The sequence below is a fragment of the Nipponia nippon genome, unplaced genomic scaffold (assembly GCF_047370975.1).
Source record: "Nipponia nippon isolate SJK-2023a ecotype South Korea unplaced genomic scaffold, ASM4737097v1 scaffold_6, whole genome shotgun sequence".
Lineage (NCBI taxonomy): Eukaryota > Metazoa > Chordata > Aves > Pelecaniformes > Threskiornithidae > Nipponia > Nipponia nippon.
The window spans coordinates 29,001,133-29,013,379 of record NW_028262380.1 but is presented as its reverse complement, the minus strand read 5'-3'; the positions used below and the strand labels follow the sequence as shown (position 1 = coordinate 29,013,379).

General features: G+C 41.5%; 2 protein-coding genes across 4 annotated transcripts in view; one reads left to right on the top strand and one right to left on the bottom strand.

The window, feature by feature from the left end:
- Positions 1-1,429: 1,429 nt before the first annotated feature.
- COMMD8 (COMM domain containing 8) lies at positions 1,430-7,632 on the top strand. Its single transcript, XM_009474230.2, has 5 exons — positions 1,430-1,513; positions 2,593-2,748; positions 3,754-3,906; positions 5,633-5,788; positions 7,141-7,632. The coding sequence occupies exons 1-5, from the start codon at positions 1,469-1,471 to the stop codon at positions 7,159-7,161; spliced, it is 531 nt and encodes a 176-aa protein (XP_009472505.1). The 5' UTR covers positions 1,430-1,468; the 3' UTR covers positions 7,162-7,632.
- Positions 7,633-8,135: 503 nt separating this feature from the next.
- Positions 8,136-12,247, bottom strand: part of GABRB1 (gamma-aminobutyric acid type A receptor subunit beta1) — a 148,320-nt gene continuing 144,208 nt past the window's right edge. For all 3 annotated transcript variants that reach the window (XM_087736446.1, XM_087736447.1, XM_087736448.1), the window contains one exon: positions 8,136-11,229. The gene's annotated coding sequence lies outside the window, so the exon portion shown is untranslated. The remainder of the gene's footprint in view (positions 11,230-12,247) is intronic.

Here is a 12,247-nt window from a genome sequence, read left to right as displayed (position 1 = left end):
AGCTTCCTTCCCTGCCATCAGTTGAAACGTTAGCCTGTTAAGAGTGCAAAAGCAAAGCTGCAAAACAGGCAGAATGTAAAAATAGCTGAAATGTTATTGCATATAGAATCATAGAATCATAGAATTGTTAAGGTTGGAAAGGACCTCTGAGATCATCGAGTCCAACCTGTTAACCTAGCTGCCTGGTCCACCTCTAAACCATGTCTTCAAGCACCACATCCACACGTTTTTTGAATACTTCCAGAGTCTGTGATTGCACCACTTCCCTGGGCAGTCTGTTCCAATGCCTAACCGCTCTCTCTGTGAAGAAATTTTTCCTAATACCTAATCTAAATCTCCCCTGGCACAACTTGAAGCCGTTTCCTCTCATCCTATCACTTGTTACTAGGGAGAAGAGACTGACCCCCACCTCGCTACAACCTCCTTTCAGGTAGTTGTAGAGAGCAATAAGGTCTCCCATCAGCCTCCTCTTCTCCAGACTAAACAACCCCAGTTCCCTCAGCCGCTCCTCACAGGACTTGTTCTCCAGACCCTTCACCAACTTCGTTGCCCTCCTCTGGACACGCTCCAGCACCTCGATGTCCTTCTTGTAGTGAGGGGCCCAAAACTGAACACAGTACTCGAGGTGCGGCCTCACCAGTGCCGAGTACAGGGGCGCTATCACCTCCCTGGTCCTACTGGCCACGCTATTCCTGATATAAGCCAGGATGCCATTGGCCCTCTTGGCCACCTGAGCACACTGCTGGCTCATGTTCAGGTGGCTGTCAACGAACACCCCCAGGTCCTTTTCCACCAGGCAGCTCTCCAGCCACTCCTCCCCCAGCCTGTAGCGTTGCATGGGGTTGTGGTGACCCAAGTGCAGGACCCGGCACTGAGCCTTGTTGAATCTCATGCAGTTGGCCCCAGCCCATCGATCCAGCCTGTCCAGGTCCCTCTGTAGGACCTTCCTGCCCTCCAGCAGATCGACACTTCCACCCAACTTGGTGTCATCTGCAAACTTACTGAGGGTGCACTCGATCCCCTCATCCAGATCATCAATGAAGATGTTGAACAGGACCGGCACCAACACTGAGCCCTGGGGAGCACCACTTGTGACCGGCCGCCAACTGGATTTGGCTCCATTCATCACGGCTCTCTGGGCTCAGCCATTAAGCCAGTTTTTTACCCAGTGGAAAGTGCACTTATGCAAGCCGTGAGCACCCAGTTCTCCAGGAGAATGCTGGATAAAAGCTCGTAAAATTTTGGGGGGTTCAACTTCATTCGCCGTCTGACTGAAGGTTTGCCCTCCAAACCCGCGGGGCAAGCCCCACGGCGCCGGGGCCGGGACTCGAACCCGCGACTTAAGGCGGGAGAGGGCGGGTCTTTGCCCGTGCGCATGCGCTTCGCCGCCGGAGGGGAGGGGGAAGCGCGTGCTTGCGGGCCGCCGGGGCGGTCACGTGGTCGGCGGAGGGGCGGGAAGGGTCGGGAAATGCTGCTGCTGCTGGAGAAGCTCCCGCCGGGACGGGCCCTCGAGGTGGGCTCCCCGCGCCCCGGCAGGGCGGCGGCGCTTGTGAGGAGCGGGCCTCCGGGCCCCTGCCGCCGTGAAGGGAACCAGGGGTGGGGACGCGTTGGGAGCAGGCGGGTGTCCCCCGGTCCCGGCTGGGCGGCGTCCGGTAACGCCCCTCGGGGCTGGGGAGGGCGGTGTTCGCCGCGGGGGGGCCGAGGTGCCGCTCTCCGGCAGCGGTGAGGGAGGCCGAGCCCGTCGTCCGCCGGCCCCCCGGGCTGCAGAGCGGTGCTGCTCCCCTCACCGGCCTCTCGGGGCTGTGCGCCGCGCTGCCCTCCCTCACCGGCCTCTCTGGGCCTCTCCAAAGCGAAACCTAAAGTACCGGCTCAAAATACGCTGGGGGTGCACCCGGCGGGTGTTCCTGCGCTCGCTTTGCTGTTAGAATATGGGAAGCGTCCTTGAGCCCTTCCCAGCGCAAGTCTTCCGCTCTGCGGGGGCTCGGCGCTGTAAGCCGGTGCTGAGGGGGCGGCCTGCGGCCCTGGCGGCTGCTCCCAGGGAGGCGCCATCGATTTCCAGTCGGTGAAGTAGTGGACTGGCTGGGTTTGCCTCGCTACGGTGCTCAAAAAAAATGACTACAGGAAGCCAGGGGTATAGAAGAACCTCAGTGCTAGGGGACAGTGGTTTGGGAGACTAGAGAGATCCACAGGCCTGGAGATCAGCGCTTTTGAGCTGTGCTTTGCATCCTGACTGTCCCAGTGCAGAGATGACTGGGTGCCCTTTGGTGTGGCAGCTCTGCTGCTCACCTGTACACTATAGTCGTGCACAAAACTATTAAGTCCAAATGTAAGTCTAAGGTGAATCAATGACATTGTGATTTCCGTGGCCGAACCTTGTGAATTGACTTTGGGGGAGAGGGGAGGACAGTTCATATGCACAGGCTACCTCTTTATGACTTTTTAGAATGGTGCATGGGCTGCACTCGGATGGAGTACTGAGACAGTACCCAGTGAAGGGAGGGGCGATAACTGAATTGCCTGATCAGTCTCGTATCTGGCGTAGGTTAACTGTGATAGAATCATGTTCTTAAGTTATGTGTCACATTGTTTCAGTTCCTTCATAAAATAGTTGATGGCATATGTGGCCGTGCGTATCCTCGATACCAGGATTATGGCAGTATTTGGAGCTTGTCAGAGTGGATGGAGGTTTTAGAAGAAACAACGATGTATTTCAAAACTGCGGTTGGCAAAAACATATCTGATGAAGAGGTAAGGGCTCATCGCTGATTGGGCTTGTCTTTGAGAGGTCATGCTGGAGTGAGTGGTCTTGTAGTTTATTTAGTACTAAAGTATTTTTATAGTGTAGCATTTGAATAGCAGCAGACTAAGCCTAAATAGGTAGAAGGCTAGCAGCGTTTAGACATACACTGTGAAGGCTTTTAAAAGAAAAAGTGGAATTGGACACTAATTTTTTTTTTCAATGGAACTGCATAATACTTGTTAAAGTACTGTTTTAGTCACTTAAATTGGTATCTTAAGTACCAGCAAATTAAATCTGTTTTCCTTAAAATACTTAACCTGTCATTACTGTTCATTAGCAATAAAAACAATTCACACACTTGTTTGGCTTTCTTTGCTCATTACTACTGCATTGAAATGTTTTAAAATATTAACTGTATGTAAAGCCAAAAAAAACCCCAAGACTGAATGGAGGATGATGTGGGACGGGGACTATAATTCAGGGCATTCCAATGTGTATAAACTTTGCAAAAACTTGTTCCATTATCAGAAATCTTAATTCTCACCTTTTGCCCATTGCTTGTATTTTGACTACCTGCTAGTAGCTAGATCAATGAAAGATATTTGTGTAGGCATAGGAAAGTCTGAACATCAATATGTTTGTTTCAGTTAAGTTGATGTGTTTTGTCTCTACTCTGATGTTCAGAAACTAAACCTGTGTTGTTTGTGTGTGTGACTTTTGTTTTGATTTCAGGGTGGCGTCTAAGAAGGCCAATAAAGCCTCCTTTCTCTGGCCTCTTTCAATCTAAATTACAAGATTTTTTTTTTTTTTTTTAATACGTTGCTGTGGTAAATACTGACGAACTATCAAACACAGCAGCCACTGAGGGCAGTATAAGAAAGAGGAAACTACGGAGTCTAGTATAACAGCTATCTGGATAGAAGCTTGCATATCTGCAGAGCACAGCTATTATATGTGGTACATGTTATTTCTGTGGTTCATACTTTAACCACTCACGATTTTTATTTTTGTAGGCTGCCCAGCAGATAAATGAGTTAAATTCAAACTATCAAGAAGCAATCACAAAATGTCTAAAAGGCAGAAAGGAAGAAATCAGGAATGCACTGGTGGAAAATGTGAATGCAATCTCTTCTGCCCAGCTGCAGGATTTTGACTGGCAGTTAAAGGTGAGAGTGTTGCCATAATGTTTGAAAGAAGTGTTCCAGAACACAGAAGTGACTATTGATATAGTCCCCTTTGGCCTGCTCATTCTGGAGCATGGTTCAATTCTTATAGGTATCAGGAAAGCACATTCATGATAACACATCAAAGACTTGCCAGAAATTTGTATAAACTGTAAAAGTAAAACTCTTATTTGCGCCCCCCTCTCCCCCCCCCTTCAAAAGCTGCAATACCTATCTCTTTCCTAGAAGGAAATTGAGTGTTATTCAGGAACGCCTGAAAGTTTCATACGCTGTTATGATTTTGAGGCTTGAATAGACTGTATTTTTAATCAAAGGAAGAAGAAATATTTAATTAATTTTAAGAGTAGTACATCGATTCAGGATGTGTTTCCCTGACTTTTTTCAAATTCTTAGATTCCTGCAATAAACACTTATTTAATAATTAGTTTGAAATCATTTATCTTTAGACTTATTTTGATAATAAGCCAATGATAACTGTGTTTCCTAAAGCTGGATGGTGCTTTGGGGTTACGAAGACAGCTGCTTTAAATTAAGCTCTAACAAGCACTTAAAATATAAACAGTATAAGTAATAATGTTGTTTAGTTAGTCCATGGGAGCTGTTAAACAGATTTGTGGAGCTGTTAAATAGTTTTCCATCTCAACAAGTGTTAAATAATTTGTGCAGCAAACAGCTTTGGAAATCAAAGAGCAATGCCCACAATAGACAAGATTTTGCACAAGCAAATGTGGCATCATAATGTGCTTCAGATGAACTATTACTAGGGCTTGGTCTCTTGCTAACTGCCTTTGGTGACAAAAATATAAACTAGACTTATGTGAACTCTTGTTTTTTTGCTTGTGGTTTGTTTTAACTTTTTCTTCTGGAGGATTTTGTTAATTTCTTTTACTATTGTATTCATTTTGCTTTAAACCAGGTGTGTTTTTTTTTCCTTGAGCTAGTTGTGATTTTTTTTTTTTTTGCTTACCATAGTTGAACCCTACCAAGGACATTGTCTTTCCTCTGCTGTACCACATTCTGCTCTCTAAATAAACAAGATAGGTGTGTACAGTACTGACCTACAGTATTATCAACTGATCTTTGATTTTAATATATTTTAAAAACCTTATTTATACTAGAGTGAGTATAATAGTAAACAAAAAAGAAAGCACAATTGGTATGTAATCCTCTTCATCAGCGATTGTCAAATAGGATATCTGACAAACAGTGTTTGATCAGCTGTAGAGAGAGTTGAAAAATGCACAAAGGCGTCCTCTTTCTCCCAACTGCCTGCTTCTATAAGACCCTTTTTACGTGTTGAGTACCAGAACTGTTTGAATACAGTGAGTTCAGAATTCATATACTTCACTTTTAGAGAGTCATGGTCAAATGTATCCTTTCTTTTCACCTAGAATACAAAAATGTGTCAGCCCAGTAATTTTAACAAATTGTTTTGACAAATGTATTGCTATGAAGCGGGGTTTTAGTATTTCAGTGTATTGTTGGTATTAACAAACAAGCAAAAATCCCAACAACGGGGGGCGGGGGGGGGGGAGTGTAAAAAGCAAAACCAAAAACTGCAGAGATGACTTGTGAGAGTATAGTTTTGTCATGCTGATGTTTGTTCTGGTAGTACACATTCAATATGAAGTGCAGATGTGATGCTATGAAACACTAAAACCTGGCTCCACCTTACACTTTGTTGTTGTTGTTTCATCAATCTGCATAGCTTGCTCTCTCCAGTGATAAGATCTCCATGCTGCAAATGCCGCTTCTCAATCTTGATTTGGATGTGAGAGAAAATGGTGAAATTAAACCAATTTCTATAGAGATGAATAAGGAAGAGTTGCAGAACCTAATAAATGCACTGGAAGCCGCTAATAAGGTAGTTTTTATGGATATCATCCTTTGTTTCTGACTTCTCATGTACTGAGTTTATTTTGACTGAAATTTTTTGTTCTGGGTATCTTGCTGAAAACCCAAAGTAAGTAATTCATTGGCAAAATGACTATAGAGTTACAGAAAGCCTTACATAAGGCAGGCTATCATGGATATACTTCAGAGTGTTTTTTATCACAGTTTAGTCTAGAATTCTTTAAAAATGTAATTAGAATCCTGATAAGTGTCATAGTCTGTTCAGAGCACCATTAAAAAGTCTTGTGAGAACAGGAGGAGAAGGAAATGAAATGACAAAGTGTCAGATGAGAGTTGATTTTGAAAGATTGGAGAGAACTCCAGTGTTCTCCCAGCTTCACAAAATATCAGTGGCTGGGAATGCACATGGGAGAGCTGTTTGGTTCAGATGGAATGCTTTAATTTCCATGGCATAGTAAATCAGGAAGGAAGTTACAAACAATCAGGAAGAAAGTTACAAACATTCCAATACAGTAACCCAAGAAGAAAATTTTAAGCGAAACTTTGTTTGGAGTGTTTCAGATTTCTTAATAGAAAAGGCTAAGGGAAGTGAGGATTTGAAGAAAAATTGTTAGGGGAAGAATCACAGAATCGTTTAGGTTGGAAAAGACCTTTTAAGATCATCAAGTCCAACCGCTAACCTAGTGCTGCTGAGTCCACCACTAAACCATGTCCCTAAGCACCACATCTACCCGCCTTTTAATGCCTCCAGGGATGAAGACTCAACAGCTTCCCTGGGCAGCCTGTTCCAGTGCCTGACTGGATAATATTTATTAAGTCTGTTATCTGAGAGGTTGAATTCTCTGACATCTTGCAGGATGGATGTGAAAGTGTTGTATCAACATGTTTTAGAAGTTAGCAGTTCCTAGTTGCATCATAACATTTAGCAAGTAAGGGGTTTCTTTAGGTGTTTTATATAATGTTATGATGCTATAGCTGGAATCTGAACACCAGCATTTAGAAAAAAATCTTTTGTCAGTATATAACAAGTGACAAAAATAGTTTTATAGCTCATAGAGTCCCTTGGTTCTGCTTTGTGTGGAAGGAATCTGACTGGACCTGGAAGTTACCGTTCTACTTTTTGATTGCAGGGAGCTGAGGAATGGTTTGTGTGCAGTAAATGCTAAAGAAGGTTATCGGAAGCGGTAGTTGTGTGAGGTTGTAAAAGACAGCGGAGAGAGGGATGGTGTATTTTCCAGAGGAAAGACATGTTTACGCATTTGCATATTATACTGTAATAGAAGGCAAAAAGCTGTATTTCCTAGACTGCTTAAGTTTTGGTCTCATCCAACTTTTATCTCATTCCTTTTCTCCTTTTTGAAGGTTGTCTTGCAACTGAAATGATGGAATTCAGATCATCGACAGTATGTGCTGGCAATGGCTCCCCAGTTGACTGGGGGCGGGAGGGGTGGGGGTGGGGAAGTTGTCTGCAAAGCCGGAAGTTGTTGATGCTATAAAATACTGAACTGAGAAGGCCTTATGACTTGTGACCAAATAAACTACTCATCCTTTGATAAAGATAATAAAACCTTGTATCTGTTTGACCAAAAATATAAAAATCCAATGTACAGTCACTTCTAGTACTAAAGCTTTGTAGAACTATGGAAAAGTATCACTAATGACATGTGCCATATTTGTTTTGCTTAAACTTTGGCAGTGACTGCACAGATGCCTAGTGAAACTAAGGCGTCTTACTTGCATAATACGTTATTGTTATCTAAGGTGCCATGATAATGAAGAACATTACAGAGTCCTTGTAGCATTTGTGTATTTATACTTGTAAATAGTAAATAAACACTTGATTTTGTGTGTGAATGATTGCAGTAAATTGCTTCTTGATTTATTAATCGCTAAACTCAATTTTTTTTTTTAGATGCTGGGAAAAATCAATTATACAAACATAAGCAGTGTAGAATCACAGAATAGTTGAGGTTGGAAGGGACCTCTGGAGATGATCTGGTCTAACCCCCCTGCTCAGGGAGGGCCGCCTAGAGCAGGCTGCACAGGACCGCATCCCGATGGCTTGTGGCTTTTGAATATCTCCCAAGGATGGAGACACCACAACCTCCCTAGGCAACCTGTTCACTGCTCAGAAGTTGAGGAAGAAGCACGGGGGCTTTACTCAGAGTAAAGTTTGGGTTTTTAGCTTTGGTTTTGTATCTTGGTTGATGGCTTTTCAGTTAATATATGAATGTTTTCAAAAGGGAGTGCAGTGCTGCAGAGGAGCTGACCTACGTGGACTGTGAAAAGGATATTCCCAGCCCACTTAATACAGCAGGTAACTGGTAAATCCTAGTCTAAACCTTTCTGAAACCAGATTGGGTTTTGATTGTAGTACGTAATGAAAGTTAGAAGCCGTAACACTAGAGAAGAGTACACCAGGAATCTTACCGTTTCTACTATTTGCTAAAGCATTCTTCCATTATGTAAAAAGCAAATTGTCTGTAATGTTTACATATATACTAATGTGTACTTCTCAACATGCACGTGTGTGTATATACACATTTTGTATATATAAAAAGGCAAAGTATTGATGGCTTACCTTCTTCATAGTTTCAAAATCAGGGTCTTGAGTTTCTTCCACTATAGTTTGTTGTGCCATAGTTTTTCATATAAGCAAAGTGTAAAATAATACATCCATACAAAAAATTGGACTTCAGAGGACTGGTCGGAGAAGAGGAGGGCAAGAAGCTCTCTTGTGGAAAGGCCTCTATGAAAAGGATTTTAATAGGCTTCATGGATAGGAAACCTACATATATGTTTCTAATATTAAAACTATCACAGAAGTTTTGTGGGTCAGAGAGTATTTAAAAAAAAAATCTGTGTGTATAAAACGTAGTCTGTTTCCCTTCTGTTTGGTACTGGTACATCTAGATGTGTATGTAATTCAGTGTCAGCAATTCAAGAAAGATCAGAAAAAGTGGAGAAAGGGGGTAAAGAGTCATAAGAATGAAAGACTAGAAAATACATCTTACAGTGAAAGGACTGCAATCGCTTTAACAGATACGGCTTGATCATAGTCTTGAATGTACATAAGCAACAGAAATTTGATAATGGATCAGATAACAGATAAAGACCTTGCATAAGTGAGACCAAATTCAAGCTAAAAAGTTAAGGTTGGAATTGATATTTGTTTAGCTTTATATAAAATCTGGAAAGAGTTACTGCAGATTGTCCAGTAGTCTATTCAGGAGCATGCTATTTTTTAATTGTGAGTATAATGAATAAATTGGTCAGGTCTATTTATTTTATTCATAGGTATATTTGTCTTGACTCCACTTTTCCCTTTCCTCTAGATCTAGTCGTTTTATAGAAGAATGAATATACTGCTTTGATATGGCCTTATGCATTTAAATGCTTCATGGATTGTATAATGCATACTGAAGGTGTAACTCTGCTTTAGCTTTCAGTATGCTCAGATAGCATATGTTGCTAGAAGGCTTTTGTAGAGAAAAGAGGCTTAACTTTTGGTAACTGATTTTTTTAACTGATTTTTATTGTTGGCACACTTTTTTATCATTAGGACAAAAGGACTGAAAACTATTCATATTACTTACAGTAGCAGAAATAATGAACAGCTAGCATTTTATTTCATACAAGTGTACACTATCAAGTTTGGGATGTCATTTGGACAGAAGACACTTGTGTGCTGACCCATTTATACAATTTATAGATGTACTGTGAACACATTTAAGAAAGCAGATACCTTGAAAGTCTGTACTTCAAAGAATACTAAAGTGAATGTGTAAAACTTATTTTGCAGTATGTTGCTGAAGAGAACTTTTGTGTTGCTACCTCTTAGTTTTCAAAGATCAATTGTTCAAAAATACAGTAAATTCTTCAAAATAAAGTTATGTTTTCTCAACAATAAAAGGCCACAAATGATAACTTCCATTGTTAGTTCAATCTATGAAACTTTTGTTGCACATCTGCCACATATCTAGCTGACAGAAAGCAATTTTTTAAAAAATGTAGATGCTATTTAAAAATATTTCTGACTTTTTCTTAGTAGTAGAGACTTAAAGTTTACATAGTTTCATTTAATTTTTATAGCAAGTTATGTAAAAATGGATTTATAATTACTCTAAGGGTATGTGGTGGTGTTTCATCTTTAGTATCATCCTATATTTGTCCTGTCCTTTACTGCAGGACTGAACAGGAAAGGCTGAAGAATCATTTTTCAATGATTTTTTGCTTTAAAAAAAAAAAGACAGGACAGTTTCTGTTATGATGTGACAACAATAAATGTGCCATGAGCTGCTTTTTCGTGGGTGTTAGACATTGTTGAAACTCTTGAGTATTTTTATATAACCATCAAAATGATGTTTTTGACAGGGCATAACAACACCATGTGAACGGCTAGAGAGGGAGAAGAGCACCAGTTGATGAGCAGTTGAGAACTAGCAGCTAAAATGTGATTGTCATGGAATTGCATTTGAAACATGCATCTCTACAGAGAAACGAACTGTCCTCGTAAGGCACGTAATGGCCTCCAGTAGATGGAAAGGAAAAGGACCAAACAGAATGGAGAAGAGAGCTTGCTGCTCTGTACTTTGAACCATCTATCAGAAAGGGGTTTCGTTCTGTCTCTGCTCTGAGAATTAGGTACTTCTGGAGCAAGCAAGGTCTCCAGTTGTGACAGATAAGGCATTTGTGGAGACTGTACCAGGCCAAATTGATGCAAAAAGCTAGAGATTCCACAAAACCCGTTTCGCTGGTATCAGCTTCAGCATACACTTTGATGAACACAGGTAGACATCAAAAGGTAGTGAATAGGAAAAAATGTATGTGTAATGGAAACATCTAGAACAAGCTCATGCGGCCAGGACCGTGTCTGTCAATTATGCCCAGGCATGCTTCCAGGCTGAAGAACGGGGAGTTAGGTAAGGAAGTTGCCGTTGCATTTCCACCCAGGTTTTTGTACAGCGCAAAGCACTGCTGTGCACGTCACAGCCTCTGGAGGAACTGTATGCTTGGACCAGAGCGAAATATAAGAACAGCACAGGTAACGAAGGCTGTGGAGGGGCTGTGATGTGGGGAGCATCACTTGCAAAGCTGCTTGAGCCTGTGATTAAGGGGGGAATCGGGGAAATCTGACGGTGTAGGAATTAGACCAAAGGTACAGGAGTTTAAAGAGACTCCATTAACATTAAATAACTTTTAGTTTTGTCCTTGCCTATCTGCTCACTTTGCCTATATCCATATTTTTCTGTGTTCGTCCAGGCCTGAGCTCTTTCTAATTAGTTGATTATGGTAAGTTGAATGGCTTTGATGTTTGCACATCCCACCATGCCAACTTGTAACGGTTGTTCCCAGGTGGTGCTCCCCCTTTTGTCCTGTTTCAGGGCCATCAGTTCACATTCTCATAGTGTTTGCCCCTGCAGAGCAGCTTGCTTCTGGGTCCTGCGGTCACTGGGCAAAAAAAAAAGGAAAACAACCGTCATAAATAGGTTGGTGAACCCTCTGTGGTTTTGCAGGTACTATGTACAGACCTCTTAAACATGTAATTAAGACCAGAAACAAAATTTTATACAGTAGGCTCTTTGAACCAAAAGTCCTAATGGAAATAGTACGTATAATGGACACACTGTATGAAGTTTTAATTTCAACATGTAAAAAGCACCTGCAGAAATTCACTTTGCATAAACAGACCTGCAATTTGAATCAGAAAATGTAGCGTATCTTGATACAAAATATAAAAGTGAATTATAAAGAAGTTACTTGTCCTCCATTGGCATTCATTGTACTTCTCTCCATTTCATAGAAATCTTCCATTGATTTCAGGAAAATCATGTTTTTCTTGATCAATCATTTCAGCTTTGATCTTGGCACACTAAAGTGAATCAGAATTGGATCTGCCCAGCAAACGGTCAGTATGGAAGTGACTACTGTAATAAAACTGCTTTTGCAACAAAGCAATAGTGTATGTCAAGAAGCTGTGTTTTTAAAAGATCTATATAAGCTTGTAGAACATTTCTGAGTTCTGGAGCAAGCCTTTCTGATAAGAAACACGCTGAAACATGATTATGCTTCTGTCTGTAAGGTGGTTTTAGGAACCCGTAACACCTTGTCCTGAAGTATGCACACTTTGCTATCACTTTGAGTTGTGAATTAATATTTATAATGAAGTATCAGAACTAATGGGATTTTTACTTTTCTGGTACTGGAGAATGCTTTCATAAGTTCATCAAGATAGTCTGTAAAGTTTTTTACTTTAAATCCACTTTAATTACATTTGGCAATATCCTATGCTTCCCTCTGTAAATTTATAGTTTATACGTACTTCAAGACCGCTCCAGAAAGACCAAAAGACCATTGCCAAAATGTAGAAAAGGGGGCAAATCTCACAAAGATCCGTCCTTTGGACTTTTACAAGCCTGTGGGGCTCACGTTGTCAGGCTGCTCCATGGAGAGGTCATCGCAGGAGCAG

What these genes read in the sequence shown, in the direction of transcription:
- COMMD8 (XM_009474230.2), top strand. Translation starts at nt 1,469, where the DNA reads ATGCTGCTGCTGCTGGAGAAGCTCCCGCCGGGACGGGCCCTCGAG. An exon ending in AAAACATATCTGATGAAGAG is followed by an intron (nt 2,749 to 3,753) that starts GTAAGGGCTCAT and finishes TTATTTTTGTAG; the next exon opens with GCTGCCCAGCAGATAAATGA. An exon ending in ATTTTGACTGGCAGTTAAAG is followed by an intron (nt 3,907 to 5,632) that starts GTGAGAGTGTTG and finishes CAATCTGCATAG; the next exon opens with CTTGCTCTCTCCAGTGATAA.